The 14,609-nt window shown below is 44.8% G+C and overlaps 1 protein-coding gene across 1 annotated transcript in view; it reads right to left on the bottom strand.

Moving 5' to 3' along the window:
* LOC308354238 (O-acyltransferase like protein-like) overlaps window positions 1-2,873 on the bottom strand; it is a gene marked incomplete at its 5' end in the record, with an annotated part of 48,291 nt that extends 45,418 nt beyond the window's left edge. The window contains 2 exons of the mRNA XM_080821602.1: window positions 585-724; window positions 2,870-2,873. Coding sequence (XP_080677728.1) covers window positions 585-724; window positions 2,870-2,873 — 144 coding nt within the window. The remainder of the gene's footprint in view (window positions 1-584; window positions 725-2,869) is intronic.
* Window positions 2,874-14,609: the final 11,736 nt, after the last annotated feature.

Raw genomic sequence — 14,609 nt, forward strand, 5'->3', positions numbered from 1 at the left:
TCTATTTTTGTATTGAACAGAAGGCTGTGCTGTTCCTGGTTTTATTTTCCAGCAGTAAAAGAACAAACGTGCTTTGACGGTAATGAGCCCCGTGACCTCAGGCAGATGCAGTGATGCTCATTGACGTCCAGGCCCACCGGCTAAGATAGCCCCAAACTCCTCTCTGAGCTCTGTTTCTGGGACAGGATTACAGGCGATGGGAAGTCCACCCTCCTGTTGGTATTCCAAAATCGGATGGTGAGTCAGGAGTTAATGGCCAGAAACTCTGGCTGGGACTTGACCTTGGATTCCACATGAAGTTTGTCCAGAAGGCTTGCCCCCTACAACAGGGCAGGGGGAATGTCTGAAGGCTTAGGCCATTCGTGGACAGTGGCCTCCTGTAACATCCCACACTTAGAACACGCAACTGCTGCTGTTTGCAATTTAGTTTTAACATTTTGTCAAACATCTTAAGAGTTTCAGGGTTTTTTGTTTTTTGTTTTTTTTTTAATTAAGAAAAGCAATCGATGGAGTTATGCAGGGTTCCCTACCACCAAGTTCAGCCGTGCCCCGAGAGCAGGAGTGCAGATCCCCGCCTCACTCACCTGCAGGATATGAAGCTTGCAGTACTGGCCTCGGAAACTCCCGGAGGGAGCACGCGTGGAGAGGCACTCGCTGTAAGATCCCAGCCTGTCCACGTTTCCGTTCAGGACGTTGCTCCCAAGCTTCCCTGCGGAGTCGTACACTGAATTTCAAAGCAAAACAAGTAGGCAAGGTTAGCTTCCTTGTATTACTTTCAAATGAATTTCTAGGCACTCAGTTCCACCTCCTAAAGCGATCAGCCTGAGATGACGGAGAAAGAGGAGAGACAAATGATTCAGATGCCACTCTGGGAGTCTGCGACTTGTACCCACGGCCCCTGCCCTCCCCGAGGGAGAGCAATGCTGTATGTTCTCAAGTTGGCTGTATGGTCTGTCGCCGAAAAAAAAAATTAGGCATTTGAATGCTTTTAAGTAATACATGCTTTGAGGGAGTAAGAAGAGGTAGCGAAAAACCGGTAACTTTTCTTTCTCCCCCATACAGCCAGAAGAAAAGACTCAGCCTTTAAAATTTTTTATCCAGTTTTGTGGGACCTTATTATAGACAGTTAAAATTTTTTTTTTCCTCCCCCAGGAGCAGGACGGAGCAGTCACCAGGCTCCACGGTTAACGGCGCTCTTCAGCCTGGTCCCACAAAGCTCTTTTTCTGTTTGTTTGTGTTCCAGTGTGTCCTTGTGTCCTTCACTTAAAATAATTCACTTCCTTTCATTTTTTTAAAGATTTTATTTATTTATTTGACAGAGAGAGAGTACAAGCAGGGGGAGTGGCAGGCAGAGGGAGAGGGAGAAGCAGACTCCCCACTGAGCAGGGAGCCAGATGTGGGACTCGATCCCAGAACCCCTGGATCACAACTTGGCAGATGCTTAACAGGCTGAGCCACCCAGGTGCCCCTCCTTTCATTTTTCTTCACCTCTCCCTTCCCCGTTATCCCATCCCATATGTTTGATATCTGTCTTCTCATTCGTAGGTGTTCTTGTTTTGTGTAAGTGTATTTATAATTTATATAAATGCTTCAGATCTCCTGTCTCTACACATGTCACTCAGTGCTACGTTTGTGATGTTATTCATGTTATATTTATGGTGTCACTATGCTCAGACCTTCTAACTACCTGTAATAAGGCATCAGAATCATAGCCTTAGCTGTTCCCTGGGTGGTAGACACAGAGATAGCCTCCAACCCACAGGAACCCCCCGGGTGTCCCCATACGGACCTACATGAGGCTTTAGCTCAGATATGCGCACCATATACACGACGGTCAGTGGGACTGCGCTGTCATAGAGTAGACGAACACTGGTGAGTCCCACCAGACTGTGCTCCAGAGTGACTCCCCCGATGTACCCTCGCCAGAGACGCTGAGTCCTAGCTCTTCTTGGCATGATCCAGCTTTGTCATTTTTGACAATGAATGGGTATGAAATGCTCTCCAGGGGCGCTTAGCTGTCTCAGTTAACAGAGCATACAACTCCTGACCTCAGGGACGTGAGTTCAAGACCCAGGTTGAGTGTAGAGCTTATGGGGGGTGGGGGTGGAAAGAGAGTTAAAATGCTGTCCAGGGGCCCTTGGGTGGCTCCCTCGGCTAAGGGTCAATTTTGGCTCAGGTCATGATCTCAGGGTTCTGGGATGGAGCCCCCTCCCGTGTAAGGCTCCCTGCTCCACTGGGAGTCTGCTGCTCCTCTGCTCCCCCTCCCCCGCCCCGTCCCCACTTGTGCTTGTGCGCGCTTTTTCTTTCTCTAATACATAAATAAAAATCTCTAAAAAATAAATATAAAATGCTATCCAGTTGTTTTAACTTTCATTTCTTTAATTACAAAGAACTCAGGATATTATTGTCAGCCAGCCATTGACATCTCCTCTTCTCTGTGTATCTCTCCTCTTCTCTGTGTATCTTTTGCCCATTTAAAAAAAAAATTATTATTTATTTGACAGACAGAAATCACAAGTAGACAGAGAGGCAGGCAGAGAGAGAGAGGGGGAAGCAGGCTCCCTGTTGAGCAGAGAGCCTAATGTGGGGCTTGATCCCAGGACCCCAAGATCACGACCTGAGCCGAAGGCAGAGGCTTTAACCCACCGAGCCACCCAGGTGCCCCGCCTTTGCCCATTTTTGATGGATTTGCTCTTTGGGGTTTTTTGTTTTGTTTTGTTTTTATGTTTGTTTGTTTTGTTTCTGGATTTGCTCCTTGAGGCGGAAGAGCTCCTTGTCAGTCTAAATACCAGTCCTTATCTACCTGAGTCACTGAAAACACTTAAACTCAAAACACTTAGATTCAGTCGGTTATCTGTGGGTTCCTTACCCATGGCGTCCTTTGCTGGACAGAAATTCATTCTTCTGAGCTTGCACTTTCTGTCCCAGGCTTTCAACAACTTTTGTTCTGGTCAAGACGGGCTACATAATTGGCAGGGCTAATGCAAAATGAAAATACAGGGCCTCTTGTTTCAAAATTATTAAGAATGTCAAGATGGTGACAGCAAATCACACTTAAAGCAAATGTGGGGCCCTTTGAAGTGTGGGACCTGTGTGACCGCAAAGGCCACATGGCCTATGAAGCCAGTCCTGGTTCTAACACCAGAACCATACGGTTTTTATTATTGTGGATTTGTAGTATATTGCATATCTGCCTTTAGTCTTCTTCTTCTTTTTTTTTTTAAGATTTTATTTACTCATCTGAGAGAGAGAGAGAGTGTGCGCAGAGTGAGAGAGAGCAGGAGCAGGGAAAACCCAAAGCCGGGCTAGATCCTGGGACTCTGGGATCATGACCTGAGCCAAAGGCAGACGCTTAACTGACTGAACCACCCAGGTGCCCCTGCCCTCAGTCTTCTTCTCCAAGTTGAGGTAGTTAATTGTAGACCATTAAGGATTCACATAAATTTCAGAAAATTTGTATTCAGAAAATTCCAGAAAAAATTTATTGAGCTCCTTGAAACATCCAACTAGGATATTGATTGAAATTTCTTCAAATTTATAGATTATATGTGGGTAAGTTGACATCATTTTTGTATTAAGCCATCATTGGATGTCACGCAATTTACTCCAGTCTTTTTTTGTGTCCTTACGTGAAATTTTATATTTTTCCTTGGTAATCTTAAAACAAATTGTATAAACAATTCTTAGATAGCATACAGTTGGCTGTTTTCCTTGATGTTTTATTTTCAATTATATTTTCTGATTGATTCTTGCTGGCATGGAAAAATGCTCTCGATTTCTGTAATAGGCTCCAGAATCTGGCACATTTGCTAAACATTCCTACTAGGATTGCAGCCTTCTTTCTTCCTCATCGATTCTTATATCGCTTTTCCCCCTTTTCTAGCTTTGGAATAAAAATTATAATCAAATTCATAAAGTGCATGGGGCAGCTTTCACACTTCTTACTTTCTGGAACAACCGTGGTTAACACTGGTTGCCAGGAGTTGGCAATAGTCGAGGGAGGGGTTTTGCACGTCGGCAACACGAAGGCGATCTTTGTGGTGAGAGGCAGTTCTGTGTCCTGATTGTACCAATAGCAATTCTCTTTATATTATGCTGTAATTGTGTCCGACGCAGCCATTAGGAGGAACATAAGAGACACAGGGCCCTTCTGAGTCTGTGTTTTCATGGATTCCAGTATTTGATGACCATCTGTTCCAATAATTCAGCTTCGTGTGGTCCACATATTTTTTCAAGTCAGTGTCCTTAATGCCAAGAATATAGGACTTAGGATACAGTTGGATTTACTTTGAAGTTTGATTAATATATATGGCATGGTTGTTCACTTTCCCTGAAAATTACTTGGTCTGATCTATGCTGCCAGAGCCAGACCCTCACGTTATGCCAACAACAACCAACATATGGCACCTACTATGTGCCAGGCACTGTTTTGAATGCCTTAGGTCCATTCTCTCCTTTACTCCTCACACGATCCTATGAGATTATGAGTAATCATTTCAATCTCCCTTTTACAGATTCATAAACGGAAGCGAAAGTTGATAAATAATGTAAACAGCAACGTAAATCTGCCCCTTCTTAATTGCTCATAAGAACCAGAGTTGGGTGTTTAAACTAGCCAGTAAGGGGGCGCCTGGGTGGCTCAGTGGGTTAAAGCCTCTGCTCAGGTCATGGTCTCAGAGTCCTGGGATCGAGCCCTCTGCTCAGCAGGGAGCCTGCTTTCTCCTCTCTCTCTCTCTCTCTGCCTGCCTCTGCCTGCTTGTGATCTCTGTCTGTCAAATAAATCAATAAACTCTTTTTAAAAAATAAAAATAAATAGGGCGCCTGGGTGGCTCAGTGGGTTAAGCTGCTGCCTTCGGCTCAGGTCATGATCTCAGGGTCCTGGGATTGAGTCCCACATCGGGCTCTCTGCTCAGCGGGGAGCCTGCTTCCCTCCCTCTCTCTGTCTACTTGTGATCTCTCTCTGTCAAATAAATCAATAAACTCTTTTTTAAAAAATAAAAATAAATAAATAAATAAACTAGCCAGTAAGGATCAGAGCTGTGTGTTCAAATCCATCCTGACCTGAAGCCATACCTCTTGCCCTCTAAAATACACAAAAGTACCCTTTTTAAAATTTGTCAGCTTGGTATGGAAGTTCTTATCTGTAACTGAAGATAATGATATTCCTTAGCACGAGTAGGGAGAAAATCTCCACGTACAGCTTAGCATCTCTTCCTGCATTTCTGTGTTTGTCTTTACTAATAATTAGATTTCTGAGAGCTAACCTATAAATTAGATGGAAGGAACTGTCTTCTGCTCACATGTGTACCTTTAAAAAAAATCCATATATGGATATATGACTTTAAAACCTCCCAGCCAGAACTGGATAAACAGTGTTTGATGAGCAAGCGGGGGTAACCTGACTTTTGCCCTACGCCCCTGACTCTTCTGGTCAGTTCTGCTGCTCGGGCCACTGGGGCTCAGCCAGCCAGTGCCTGTGATCTCTGGCCTCTTTTAAGGGATTCTAAGTAGTTGTTGCTGTAATGACAATAACTGAGCCTCCTTTTTTCCCTCCCCTGGGTATGACTCTCTGTCTCCCACCATGCGCAGAACCTTGCAGCCGGCATCTACTTGGTCATCTGTAGCCAACAACCCTCTTTGAAGCTAAATTGTCCGAATTACAAGACTGACCACCTCCCTCCATTCCTCACAATTGTTCCCAGGCACGATGAACAAAGTTAAACGTAACTCTCAGAGAAGAGGACATATTCACCGTTATCAAACACTTGGATAAAGCATTGTATTCAGATTATAAAAAGAACCCTTCCAAATCAGCAATTTTTTAAAAGTCAAAGAAGCTAATTTAAAACTGCAAAGGACGTGAACAGGCAACTCTTGGAGAAGGAAATCCCAGGAACCAATAAATATGAGAAAGGTGTTCAGTCTCCCCAGCAAACCACAATTAGACACCATTCATTTCTACCCCTCTGAGGCTAAAGAATTAAAAAGTTGGTGGAATTCAGTGTTAGTAAGAATATAAAGAAATAGTTCTCTCACCGTGGCCTCCTAGAAGTTACCCTCCCTGCGAACAGAAACTAGATGCCGGAGCATTACCGCTCCCCAGCTGCGTACAGTCCTGACAGGAAGTCAAGGTGCTATTTCCTGTCACCGCAGACACTGGCAGGGTCCGCAGACGCTGCTGTCACTCTATGTTCCCACTCCCTGTGACACGAGGTCCAACCTCTCCCAGCACTAGTGTGGAGGAAAGTCAAGGCCCAAAGCAAAGCCTGGGCTTTGTTGGTGCACCAGTGGCCGGCCGGGAGGCGGCGGAATGGACCCGACTGGTACACAGGCCCGTGCTGAGCTCAGCAGCTCCCTGGCCTTCCTCTCCATCCTGCGAGCTGCCCCTCAGTCCGCCAACAAGCTGCCCTTTAGCCAAAGCTCGCCAGAGTCGGTGGCTGTGGTTTAACCGAAGACTCCTTCCTAACTGATATCTGCAGTGACCCAGCCATTCAGCATCTCAGAATCTGCCCCAGGACACTCACACGAGCCGCAGAGGCAAGATGGTCGCGGCAGTAATGCCTCTAAAGGCCAAAAAGTAGACATACGCTGTTAGGCGGAACCACGTGATAATTCCATTTTATGGGACGAAAACTGTTTAATGTCAGAAATCTCAGAAAGTTCAGCCCCTGTCAGGAAAAGGTTAAATGAGCTGTGGTACTTTCATATTTTACAATGCTCTGCGACAATGAAAATGAGATAGACCTATATTTGTTGCTATGGGAAAGGCTCCAAGACACACTATTCTGTGGGGAAAAAAGAAGTTCAAGAACAATAAATATAGAGGCGCCTGGGTGGCTCAGTCGGTTAAGTGGCCAGCTCCTGATTTCAGCTCGGGTCATGATCTCAGGGTCTTGAGATCGAGTCCCATGTCAGGCTCCGTGCTCCACGGGGAGTCTGCTTGAGAGTCTCTCTCTGTCTCCCTCTGCCCCACCCTCTGCTCGAATAGTCTCTCTCCTCTCAAATAAATCATGAAATCTTTTTAAAAAAAGAACAATAAGTATGTTTTTCAATTTATAAAACAAAATATCTTTCTAGTAGATAAAAATGCAAGGAGAATGTTCTGGAAAGTTCTAGAAGGATATACACCCAGTGACAGCAGCTGTTATCCAAGAAGGGGACTGAGAATTGAGGGAACAAAAAAAAAAAAAAAACTACTTACACTTGGTCTGGATTGTTTTGATTCTTTTACAGTGAGGGTAGATTCATATATTATTTAGTAAATATAATACATAAACAATAAAATATTTAAAAATTTAAAAATCAATATATATTTACAAAATACTTCTTCAGTGGTCTTTCATTATCTAGAGTAGAAGTTGGCACACTGCGGCCCTATGTTTGTAAGTAAAATCTTATAGGAAAACAGCAAGTCCCTTGCTTACATGTTGTTAACGCTGCGGTCTGGATACAGGCAGGGTTCGTTGGTTGCAACAGAGGCTGTGCGGCCCACAAAACCGAAGTATTTGCTATCTGGTCCTTGAAGACTGCAGACCTCTTATCTAGAGTTGTGATTCTCAAGCCTGGGCAGACGTGAGAATCCCCTGCGGCATCTTTAAACAACACTAAGACCCAAGCTTCACCCTCACAAAGAATGAGGTTGGGGTGTGGCTTGGACATTAATTGGTTTTTTAAAATTTTCCCAGGTGATGCTCTGTACAACCGGGCTTGATTGCTCTGATGTTTAGCATTAATTCCAGACTCCTGAGGGTGGAAAGAGGTCCTTCGTGACCGGACCTGCCTCTCCAGGCTCATCCTCCCACGCCCACACCCATTTCCTCTGCTCCATGATACAGAACGCACCAGGCCTGCACTTGTCTGTTTTTCTGCCTGGAATGTCCTTCCTTCCTGTCTGCCTGGCAAATGTTGAATCATCCTTTGGGTCTTGGCAGAAGGATGGTCTCCCCTGGGAAGCAATCTAGATTCTGCCTTGGTCTATTACACTAAAAGGAGTATAACGGTTCACCTGTCCGTCTCCCACGTGAGGGACGAGTCCTGTTTCCATTAATGGATATCTCAGAGGAGGAGCTCAAAAAACATTTGTTGGATTGAGTTAAACCTTGAAAAAATTAAACGGAAATGTCCCAAATCCAGCTCCATGAATGTATTTTGAGGTCCTCCATGTGTCAAGAAACCCAGCAACAACTTAAAAAAACTGGGTGTATTTATTAGAGATAAGCTACATGATTCCTGATTCCTTTCTCTGTCACTGAGTATCCCAAATGCTGTAGCCTGAAGTTTAAGGATCTGGAACTATAAGAGTCCAAGGAGATAAAAACAAGAGTGATGTCAATACTGAGCCTGACTTCAGCCTTAGATAAAACTCTAAAGGACTAATACAGAGAGATACCCACTTATTTGCTTGAGAAGATCAAATTCTACTTTTTTTTTTTTCCAGTTGGTGTTCTGCTTTCTAAACGGATTGGATTTATGGTTTTCTGGCTGAGGTTATTTTGGATGCATGTAAATTTCAATTGCATTTGCTTCCTTTCTGATTATGACCTCCAATGGACACGTTGCCCTTTCCTTGCCTCCTGCTTAATTGGTTTCTGTCAGGAACCCGAGATGCTGGGCCACAGGCACCATGCAAATAAGAATACATTGTGATTGTCTCGGGAGGGAGGCATAGAAGAAACAAAGGACGAATCCCACCTGCTACTTCAAATCACATGGCCGTTGTTTCAAGTATTCGTTTCTGAAAGATGAAAAACAACTCATTTCAGTTCCGCTGGGCTAACTGGCAGACAGATAGACTTTCTCACGTGATGGGGATAACAGGCAGATATTAAACTGTGGAGCTGATTAATTTCTGGGTTTGAAAGGAGGAAAGACAGACCCTGGCCAGAGGTTTTATATTTTAAAATATGGATTCCCTGGGGCACCTGGGTGGCTCAGTGGGTTAAAGCCTCTGCCTTCAGCTCGGGTCGTGATCCCAGGGTCCTGGGATTGGGCCCCACATTGGGCTCTCTGCTCAGCAGGGAGCCTGCTTCCCCCTCTCTCTCTGCCTGCCTCTCTGCCTACTTGTGATCTCGGTCTATCAAATAAATAAATAAAATCTATTAAAAAAAATAAAATATGGATGACCTGATACCATAAAGCTGAAGGCAGCAGAAGCTCCTAGAATGCTAAGCCACAAATAAATCCTGAAAGCAACGATCATCTACAGCATCATCAGCAAATATTTATGAAGCACCTACCAGATCCCTGTGTTACACTGGAGAATTTTTAAAACGAGGATTGAATAGTCCTTGTGCTATAGCTGATGCTACAGGGCGTACGCATAAAATGCCAGCCGTCTGTTGCCAGAGATCTTTTTGCTTGTAAGTAAGAGATCTGCATGCATTATCAATCTGATATTGGAAGTTCCTAAAGCAGCTTTTTACAAACACCTTCTGGTACTCCCCCTTGTCTGGTCAACTATTAATCTTGGATTTGGAGACCAAGAAGAGCAGGTGTGTTCATTTCCTGTTACTGCTATAACAAATTCCTGCATACTTGGTGGCTTAAAGCCACAGATATTTGTTCTCTCACAATTTTGGAGGCCAGAAGTCCAAAATCAGTATCACTGGGCAGAAATCAAGATGTCAGCAGGGCCACACACCTTCGGGAGGCTCCAGGAGAGAACCCGTTCCTTGCCCCTTCCAGCTTCTAACGGCTGCTAGCATCCCTTGGCTTGTGGCCTCATCACTCCGATGTCTGCCTCTATGGTCACATCACCTTCCCCTCTGTGTGTCTAATCTCCCCCCGTAGGAGGTCACGTTCACAAGTCTCAGGAATGAGAATGTCAATGTTTCAGCCTATCACAGCCTGGATGTGTCTGAAATCCAGCCAGGTCAGACATTGCAGTGGATGCCACTCTGTCACCCTTTCTCTATTATAAGATTTTATTTGTTTTGGCAATTTTTCTGTGCCTAGTTCCAACACGGGAAGAGGAAAATACTCTCCAGACTGATGGCCAGACATGAATAGAGGCAACGTCTGAGAATCCAGATCAAGTTGATGGTCTGTCCTCCAATGATAACAAGAGAACAAAGGCTAGGCTGGGACCAGTGACCTCTAGCCCACGCGGTGAGAACCTGCCTACAGCTCGCCCCCTGCAACAGGGAATAAAACCATGGGCCTTACCTTCCAGGAAAGAAGATGAGACACAGGGAGGAGACAGGAAGTAATCATTCCAAGAAATGAAAGATGAAGCCAGAGGCAGTAACTTATCAGAGAAGGAAGCCCAGCAGCCCCGCCATCAGGGTGGGCTGAGAAACCCGACATGGGGACCAGGGAGAAGGGACTTGAGGGGTTAAAATTTTTTTAAAGCACAAATAGCTACTTGGGGAAGATTTCAAGGATGTTATGAGATTAGCGAAAACAGGAAATGAAAAGCCCTGTAGGCTGCTTGGGAACCAGAGCTCCCCCAATTTGTCCCTGAGGAATTAAGTTCAGAAACACGAGGACATCATGTGAACAGGGCCGGGGGGGGGGGGCTTGCTCTGCTGAGCACAGTTTTAATTCCATATAAATAGCGTCCCCTGAAAGGCCTCTGCCGAAGATGGTGTTATAAATGGCCCGGGTAGATCTTATGAAATGGTCATGCGCGGGCTGGTACATCGCAAAGAAACGAGTTCCCGGATCCACCTGAGACCACTTATTTTGTTTGTTTTGCTTTTCATCTCAGGAATAGATGCATACTTTTTAAATCTGGAGTGTGTGTTGGGTAGCCATAGGTTTCTATATTTGTTTCCCAGTGCTGTCCTAACTTCCACAAACTGGGCGACTTATGACAGCAGACGTGTGTTGTGCCACAGAACTGGAGATCGAACATCTGAAATCGTGGGGTCTGTGGGGGTGGTCCCTTTTGGAGACTCTGAGAGAGATTCTATTCTGCCTCGCTCCTAACTTGGACCCCAGCCATTGGGATAGATAGATCTATAGATTCCTCTCCGTCTTTAGGTATGCATTAATAAGGATTTATTCACTAAATTCTAGATCTAGGACATAGTCCCTAAATTCTATAAACTCACCATTCCACAGTATGGTCCAATATTTAACACACAGCAAGAAAAACAAGGAGATGTGGGGGCACAGAAGGGAAAGTGGTGATAGAGCGAAAGGATAGGACAAGCAGCAAGCAGTGTGGTCACTGAGCTGTGTGGCTGGACAAATAGAAGTGAGCTTCCTGCAGATCTGAAGGAGTTTCCTATGGCTGCTGGAACATATTACCAGAACTTTGTGGCTTAAAACAACATACGTGTGTTATCTTACGGTTCTGGAGTTAAGAAGTCCAAAATGGGCTTTACAGGGTGTTACAAGCTGAACTGAATATTTCCCCCAATGTTCATCTGCTACCCTAAACTTGAGTATCTCAGCCTGTGACTATCCTTGGAGTTAGCGTCTTTTTCAAAAAAAAGATTTTTTTAAAAAGCCACCCTTCCCACCATACGGGCATAGTCGACACGAGTAACTTCAAGAGTACCAATAGGAGTAACATAGGAAAACAACAAGGAAGTGATGAATTTTGAGTAGTCATTACTTCTGCTCTTACAGTAATTTGTCAACTTCAGTGATTTCAACTCTTAAAAGTAACTGCCTTTGACAACCAGCTTGAAAATGGAACAGATGGCTCTTGCGAGCTTGTGTAGACCAGCTGGAGTGGACACCCCGGGCAAAGGAAAGACATCGTTAAAGCTGCTGCAGATTGTCAGAATCTGAGAAACCCAGCCTCCCCATTTTACCGGTGGGATAAGTGGTTTAGCAAAGTAACATCGCTTGGGTGAGGCCAGGCCCACAACTGGTTCTGGGCGGACGCAGGCGGCCTGATGGCCAGCCTAGCACGCTGTCTGCGGGTCAGCAGCCTGTCTCTAAAATGCGCCTCATTTACCAGAAAAGTGCAATGAGGAAAGAAGCAGGTGGGTAGGTGCAGGGGTTCGGGTAGAGGGAGAACTGAGAAGAGAGAGAGGAGTGATCGCGGTAGAGGAAGAACATCCCAGATGGGGACCCGCCTCTGAAATAGAAATGGGTGCATATAAGGAGGAAGGCAGATAACACCATAGCGCTCAGGGAGAAAGGCCATGGAAGGGGGGAAATGATTAGCCAGGAGGGAGGAAGCCAGAGGTCTTTCAGGGGACGAGGTTGTATGTGATAGGAGACTAAATGTAGATTGCTGTGGATTATGGAGTTTAAAAACAAAATAAGAAACAAAAAAGAAAAAGAAAAGGAGAAGGAAAGGGGCCAGCATGCCGGCCTGAGGACTTCCGCAACACACGGGGGATAAGATCAGATGGTGACCCAAGATGTTTCCACCAAAACATCATCAGTTCTAAAATGGGATTTGAAGATGGCCATTGAATTCGTTGGATTTATATGTTTTCCAATGTCGCATTAAATGTCAGGACATATAATCCAGTGACCCAAAAATCAAAACACACAGATAGTGTTTGATGGATTTGCTCCCTTTAAGATGAAGGACACGCGTTGGAAATCAACTGGAAAAGGACGGCGGAAAGCGAGAGACGGAACTCGGGTTTAGAGTCCGGGAACCAAACTTGTCCCTCTAGCCACGTCCATGTCCACAATCATTAACGTAGCCCTCCCCACCCACCTCCCCACAGCTGGCTCTAAGGTCAGTCTCTCCCCTGCTCTGAACAGCCACGACTGCAACTCCCTCCCGCAAGACCAAACCTCTCTGCCTGAGTTCCCCCAACCCTCTCTCCCCACTGGATTTCTCCGTCCCTCACCCGTTATCTGAGATCCTGCCTTCATCCTCTCTGGGCTTGGGGGTGGGAATGGAGCTTTAACACATGATTGCATGACATTTGATATGTTAAAAAGACATAAAGAAGAAAATAAGGAACACCTATGTTCCTATCACCCAGCTTAAAAAGTGAAACGTGACTCATCATTTCATGACCCCAGTCATACCCGCAATCAGACCAGCCCAATTTGGAGATCATCGGTCTCACGCGTCTCTTTCCGCTGTCTGTCTGACATACACCTGTCTCCCTGAGCAACCCAGCAACTTGATTTCACGGCTGACCCCTTTATACCCCACATGTATTCTTCTATAACTTTCTTTGTTGTTCTTTCTGCATAGTCCCCCCCCACGATGGCCTGTGTGGTTCCGCTTTATTCTTTTTTGCAGTGTTTTTTTTCTTATTTGTCTCGTTGCTTATTTTAGGCAGTGATTGTAAGTGCAAGCTTGGGAATCCAATAACCTGGGCTCAGATTCTACCTCCCACTTATTTGGGGCAAGGTATTTTACATCGCTATGGCTCCCTTTTCTCATAATAGAGGAAACTCCCTGCTCAGCGTGGGGCTGTTGGAACTCAGTAGGACGACCCTCGTGCAGGCTGGGAGTCATTCTCCCCGGAAAAGTGCTCTCTAAATACCGACTCCTCAATTCTCCATCCACATACGGTCAGGAAAACCAGACTGAGAAGGACGGTCAGAACTACGCTCTGTGCTCAAGATTCTCGGGCAAAATGTCAAAGCAACAGCATTGAGTGTTTTCTGGTGCATAAGAAAGCAAATAGATTACAAGAACTACACATAGTATTCATCTATCAAATTAACTGATAGTCATGTGTCCCATTTATATAAATCATTTGATTCTTTCTTGGACCATTTACCTTTGGGAAACTTTTTTCACTGAAAAAAAAAAAAAAAAAAGATTTTCCATTTCCAAGCCACCACAGACGGAATATTTTGGAACATGACCAGAGTGACTTGTAAGGCGAATGGAGTGTCAACACTGCTGTGTGACTAACAATGACATCATGCCCCACCACCTCATCACCAGCAGTCTCAGCCAGTCCCTGTACCCTGTGGTTTTCTTGACCTGTGTGTTTGGCCCGGGTTTGTCAGAATGTTCCCCGCTTGGTTTCGGCAAGCGTTCTAACAAAACATCATCAGTTCTAAAATGGGATTTGAAGACGGTCATTGAGTTAGTTGAATTTATATGTTTTCCAACGTCGCATTAAATGTCAGGACATACAATCCAGTGTCGAATGGCAGTTGCTTCTAATCATATGCTATTTTGAATTCCCCCATACTAGAGCAAACTTCCGTCTCTCTGTATGATGTGTATTTGCTACTCTTTTCCAACTCAAAATAGATTAGTCATGTGTTCAAATGCAAATGGAAATTGCTATGATGGTTTCTCTGGCTTTGGAAAGAGTTGAGTTTTTACTGTTGCTTCTTGTTAGTGGTTTCCTGCAGCATCCACAATGAATCATTCTCCAGGAGAGGTTACCCCACTGAAAAAGAATCTGATTTCCTGCCCCTTTTTGGCAGGAAGGTACGTGTTCCTTTAGTTATGAGAATAATTCGGGGAAACTAACAAAAAATAAATTATGGCGGCCTATGACATGGAAAGGGCTTTGGCTACAGTCAAATTTCTTCCAGTGTGGGCCAGTGCCTTCACCAACACACTCCTCAGAATTTATTGTCAAATACATAATGGGTAAAACTTGGTCCCTATCATTATCTAAAGCAGACTAAACATCTAGAAAAAGAAATCAGTAAGTTATCTCATATGACAGTAAAATGCTACCAACTTCAATCATAGTAAACAGCATCTT

The sequence above is a fragment of the Martes martes genome, assembly GCF_963455335.1.
Source record: "Martes martes genome assembly, chromosome: 13".
In the NCBI taxonomy this organism is placed as follows: Eukaryota; Metazoa; Chordata; class Mammalia; order Carnivora; family Mustelidae; genus Martes; species Martes martes.